The sequence below is a fragment of the Bombina bombina genome, chromosome 5, assembly GCF_027579735.1.
Source record: "Bombina bombina isolate aBomBom1 chromosome 5, aBomBom1.pri, whole genome shotgun sequence".
In the NCBI taxonomy this organism is placed as follows: Eukaryota; Metazoa; Chordata; class Amphibia; order Anura; family Bombinatoridae; genus Bombina; species Bombina bombina.
Genome location: NC_069503.1, coordinates 25,062,977 through 25,069,022, shown reverse-complemented (window position 1 = coordinate 25,069,022; position 6,046 = coordinate 25,062,977). Strand labels below are relative to the sequence as shown.

Sequence of the window (6,046 nt, the reverse complement as noted above, 5' to 3'; positions counted from 1 at the left end):
CCCCAGGCCTAAGGCTGCCAGCCCTCCCCTGCCCACAGAGCTAACTGTACTAAATGCTTGTGCTGAATCAATAGCACATATGTAATAACAGCTGATCTGTATCACAGTTATGCGTGCCTTTAATTATACCATACGTACAGTTAATCAGAACCATTATTTATTATTATCTGTCTATTATTATCTGTCTATTATTATCTGTCTAAACCATTTAATATACTTTTTACAGACACGGCCAGAGCACTGAGAGATATCAGGTATTGATGTAACTGGAGTGAATAAGGGAACCTTCTTCCTGAGCACAGACATTGGAGCCTGTTATCAGCATGAACTCATATGTGTTAGGTGAGTAAAATAGATATTATGCTGACTTTAATTACTGGAAAATAGAATAGATCACTCATTAAACAAATCTAAACTATTCTATTTATATCTGCATATTTTAAGTATATTTGTGTCAACACCGGCTCTCAGATCACCTGCAACTCTACCTTCCCCTGCCCTGACCCAGCTCATGGAACTCCCATAACTACACTTATGCCTACCTTGTTCCCATGTATAGAACACCCACAACTCCCCCAGTAAGTGTTCCCCACCCCAGAACCGCCACTGATTTATGTGCTTAATTTAACAGTGAGTAGTATTAAATGTAATAAAGTTTTTGGCAGATTATATAAATAAAGAACCACAGCCGAATGTTAAGAAGTATCATAAGATCACTGCTCCTTCACCTTTCGAAACATCTCACACTGATTATTAGTCTGTGATGATTAAGACATCATATTCTCACCCCACTAGTTGAGCATGAGCCAGACAGGGCTGTATGTGCAGTTGCTTGTGCAATGTTAAATGAGGATGGTAGATGCCACATCTCTTGCCCAATATATATATATATATATGTACTTGTTCCCTGGCTGAGAACATTATCCACCTGCATATTGTTAAATGGGGCCCTATAACTTGTTTTAATCAATAATCTGTGTTTTAGTTTATTATGATGTAGAAATATTTACATTTTTTTCTTCTGTTGTTTTAATTTGTGATTTACTGGTAAATATATTTAAAAATGAACACAAAACAGAAGACATTTTATGGAGTGTAAATAAATAATATGATTCTTGTAAATAGATGGGATTCCATTACAAAGAATACATTTTCTTTATTTTCTTTATTCCTTTTCTTTTTCTGTAGACAAACACTTGAATAGTTCATGTCCATTCATCACTACCAGAAGCATCAGAATGATACCACAAACTCCAAAAATCTTAGACACCAATGACTATTCACAAACATTGGGGATATCACAGCAGATATTTAAAGAAGATAGTGAATTGGCAGGAACTGGGCACCAATCATTATGTACAGAGAGTAATTTAGTCATCAAACAAGAGGACAACATTTATGCCTTATCTAGTGAAATGATTATCCCAGAGGATAAACCACACATATTTAATGAGTACTCAAAACATTTCAAAGAAGGGAAAAGTCTTAAGTCTAGCAAAATAATTCATACAAATAAGAAACCATTCAAATGTACAGAATGTGAGAAAAGCTTCACATGTAATTTGCATCTCCTTGAACACCACACAGTTCACACAGTTGTGAAACCTCACACGTGTACAGAATGTGGGAGATGTTTCAAATCTAAAGGGAGCCTTAAGTATCATGGAAAGACCCACACAGGGGCAAAACCTTTCACATGTAATGAGTGTGGGAAATGTTTCACATCCAAGGGAAATCTCATATCTCATGAAATGACCCACACAGGGGAGAAACCTTTCACATGTAATGAGTGTGGAAAATGTTTTACAGTAAAGAGTCTTCTGAAAACTCATGAAAGGATTCACACAGGGGAGAAACCTTTTATATGTACTGAGTGTGGAAAATGTTTTACACTAAAGACTACTCTGAAAACTCATGAAAGGATTCACACAGGAGAAAAGCCTTTCACATGTACAGAATGTGGGAGATGTTTCACATCTAAAGGAAGCCTTATGTATCACGAAAAGACCCACACAGAGGAAAAACCTTTCACATGTAATGAGTGTGGGAAATGTTTCACATCCAAGGGAAGTCTCATATCTCATGAAAAGACCCACACAGGGGAGAAACCTTTTACATGTAATGAGTGTGGGAAATGTTTCACATCCAAGGGAAGTCTCATATCTCATGAAAAGACCCACACAGGGGAGAAACCTTTTACATGTAATGAGTGTGGGAGATGTTTTGCAGAAAAGAGAAGTCTGAAAACTCATGAAAGGATTCACACGGGGGAAAAACCTTTCACTTGTACTGAGTGTGGAAGAAGTTTTACACAAATAAATAATCTAAAAACTCATGAAAGGATTCACCCAGGACAAAAAACTTTCACATGTGCAGAGTGTGGGAGATGTTTCACATCTAAAGGAGCCCTTATGTATCACAAAAAGACCCACACAGGGGAGAAACCTTTCACATGTAATGAGTGTGGGAGATGTTTCACATCCAAGGGAAGTCTCATATCTCATGAAAAGACCCACACAGGGGTGAAACCTTTTACATGTAATGAGTGTGGGAGATGTTTCACATCCAAGGCAAATCTAATATCTCATGAAAAGACCCACACAGGGGAGAAACCTTTTACATGTAATGAGTGTGAGAGATGTTTCACATCTAAAGGATCCCTTATGTATCACAAAAAGACCCACACAGGGGAGAAACCTTTCACATGTAATGAGTGTGGGAGACATTTCACATTCAAGGTAAATCTAATATCTCATGAAAAGACCCACACAGGGGAGAAACCTTTTACATGTAATGAGTGTGAGAGATGTTTCACATCTAAAGGAGCCCTTATGTATCACAAAAAGACCCACACAGGGGAGAAACCTTTCACATGTAATGAGTGTGGGAGATGTTTCACATCCAAGGGAAATCTCATATCTCATGAAAAGACCCACACAGGGGAGAAACCTTTTACATGTAATGAGTGTGGGAAACGTTTTACAGAAAAGAGAAATCTGAAAACTCATGAAAGGATTCACACAGGGGAAAAACCTTTCACTTGTACTGAGTGTGGAAGAAGTTTTACAGAAATAAGTCATCTAAAAACTCATGAAAGGATTCACACAGGATAAAAGCTTCCATTTGTGGAAAAAGGTATCCCATGCCAGTCAGGTATTACAAAACACCAAATATTTACTTACAAAATAAACTTTATATGTACAGTGTGGAAAACTTTTAAAAATTACCAAAAAGAAGACAAACTCTCTAAATAGAGGAGTCAAAAAAGGATGTTTTTGTAAACAATACTTTCTAAATCCTAGTTATAAAATCTCCATATTGGAAGTGCTCTCCTACTGTCCTTTGTTACTCTATATATGTGCACCTCAGTTTCTCTCATATCAATGTGATAGAATACAAACAACACACAGGAATATACAACTCTGTCCTCATACTGACCAGTTTACACAGCCATTCACCACCAAATCACCCCCAGTGTTGTTTATTAATATGCCAGTGTTATGAGTTGTACTGATTTACATTTAGAGAATAAAGGAGTCTTTATATAATTCTCTAACACTCTATTCATATAAACAAGAACATCAGTCTCAAATGATTGACATCTGGGAGATATATTTTATGTGCACATCATATGGATAAACCTTTTCTTATAGAAATAGATGCTTAGCATTGTATATGTTATAAACCAGGGGAATTACTGAGGGTAAACTGATTTTATTTAATGAAAAACAATGGGCTAGATTACAAGTGGAGCACTAATTTATCACACACCCAAAAACGGGCAAATTTTCCCATTTGTGGGTGCGCAATAAATAATCAGCCATTACAAGAGGCTGGTTACTGCTACCGTGAAATCAGATCTCTGGTTATTGTTATACATTTCCACCAAATGCCCCTAAATTTAGTTGTTTTTTTTTAAATTGCACTCAGCAGTTTTTGGGGGTTAAAGTCGGCGACTGTGTGGTGTTAGAAAAAAAAAACGGCACTAAAAAGTGTCTTTACATTGTGGTCTATGGGAACTTTGTGTTCCCTGTAAATATAAGTATATGCTTATATACATATATATTATTTGTTATATGTATATACACATATTAATACTAAAACATATTTGTATATTAGCACATACATATGTATTTACATTTGCTTCCATCACTCTCATGCTGTGTCTCACTTCATTAGAACGAGGCTCCCATTGGAGCATACGGAAGCGTGCTCTCATTTTGCGCTCCATTTATAATCAGGCGCAATATCAGTAACTGGTACATTTGTGATCATAATCAGTTTAATTTAAATGGCTACTATAACCTACATGTATACTGGGTATGTAATATGTGTGTCATGTGATCATAATCAGTTTAATTTAAATGGCTACTATAACCTACATGTATACTGGGTATGTAATATGTATGTCATGTGATCATAATCAGTTTAATTTAAATGGCTACTATAACCTACATGTATACTGGGTATGTAATATGTGTGTCACGTTCTGTAACTTGATATTATGTCTGTTAGATGTTTTCATGTTAGTTAGAAGCCACAAGAGCTGATAATAGCACATACTGTATATATAAAGGGAACATTATAGGTCTGATAAATCCCTTTGTATCAAGAGCACAAGTGTTAGGTATATTTATACCATGTGTGCATATATCATGTAATGCTGCTGTTTACTATACAATGATATACAATGTTTTTTCATGCAATTAAAAAGTGATTGGAATCCAGACCAGTATTTGTGTTTTTTGTCTAATTAAAAAAAAATATCACAGAATAATTAGGAATACATCATCAAATACAGAAGCAAAATCTGACAGTAAAAGATAAACGCTGATAGAAGGAAAGCAACTGCTAATTTTTCAGGACTTCTCAGCCGAAGTGACTAAACTACGCAGGGACTTTGCCCCACTGTGTTCTTGGCTACATAAAGAAGGGAAACAGGCCACATTGCTATATCCGGCAAAGTTGAGGCTGCAGACACCTACTGGGCCTAAATACTTCTGTACTCCTAAGGAACTGCAATCATATCTAGACAAGGATACGCAAGATGAAGTGCACTGACTCTGGATGTTCAACTCTCTTGCTCCTGTTTGCCCTTTTCTTCTGTCTCCTCATGGGAGGACAGAGGTGTAGGGTGCTTGTCGCTCTAGGGAGAGTCCTAGAGGCAGATCCGGTAAGAGATGAACTGCTCCGATGGTCTATGACTTGCTGGTTATCCCACCCGGTAATGGTACTGTAAAAGACTGTCTTCATCTTTGTTCTTTTGTGCTGGACGGTCAAGGTTATAGACTATGGAAAGATTGCATTCTCACCACCTAATGTTGAAGTTCATTATGTTAAGTGTTATACTTTATCTTTACAGGTTAAAATAGTAGCTAGTGTTCTAAATGTTCCAATGTCTCCACATTTAAATCTTGCCGTTCAGGGTTCTAAGAATAGAACACACTCACCTCTTTTCACAGTTGCAACTAACTCAGAAAGGGACTTACTTTGCTCTACCTATAATGATAGTCCCCTGCTAAGTCCATTTACACTATATATCTCACCTATGCAGGCCTCTGTGGATTGTAACTTGATACAGGGGCCTATATGTCAATTATTGCTACTTTTTAGCCTGCTTGGGTCTTCTCCTTATTTTGGGGCCCTATCTCTCTATGTGCCTGTGTTTGGGGAGATTAGACACACATTTACTAACGTATTCTTACCCCTTCAGGTTGCATTATTTGCTAGTATGGTGGATTATTTCTCAGCTGTTTGCTGTCGTCACACTAACTTTTAGTGCTATCTATTTTCACGGGCTACACCTGAAAGGCCTTATGTTTTATTTCTTATTTAGTTTACACTCATTTGAGAATAAAGGAAGTTGCATGATAATTAAGATACACACTTTGAAATTTCGGGGGCTGAAACTACCTCCATCACTATCTGTGTTATTAAATGCATATTTACAACTACCTACCCAACACTCCCCTGGTGCTCTACCTATTTGCTACCACACAGGGTCGGCTAAGATTTCTTCCTCCCAAATAAGCAGTATGTTTAGAAC

At 36.9% G+C, this 6,046-nt stretch overlaps 1 protein-coding gene across 1 annotated transcript; it reads left to right on the top strand.

Moving 5' to 3' along the window:
• The first annotated feature begins 225 nt into the window (after window positions 1-225).
• On the top strand, window positions 226-4,086 carry LOC128659186 (gastrula zinc finger protein XlCGF26.1-like). The gene is made up of 2 exons (XM_053712869.1): window positions 226-342; window positions 1,189-4,086. Exons 1-2 carry the CDS (start codon window positions 324-326, stop codon window positions 3,111-3,113), a joined length of 1,944 nt encoding a protein of 647 aa, XP_053568844.1. The 5' UTR covers window positions 226-323; the 3' UTR covers window positions 3,114-4,086.
• Window positions 4,087-6,046: the final 1,960 nt, after the last annotated feature.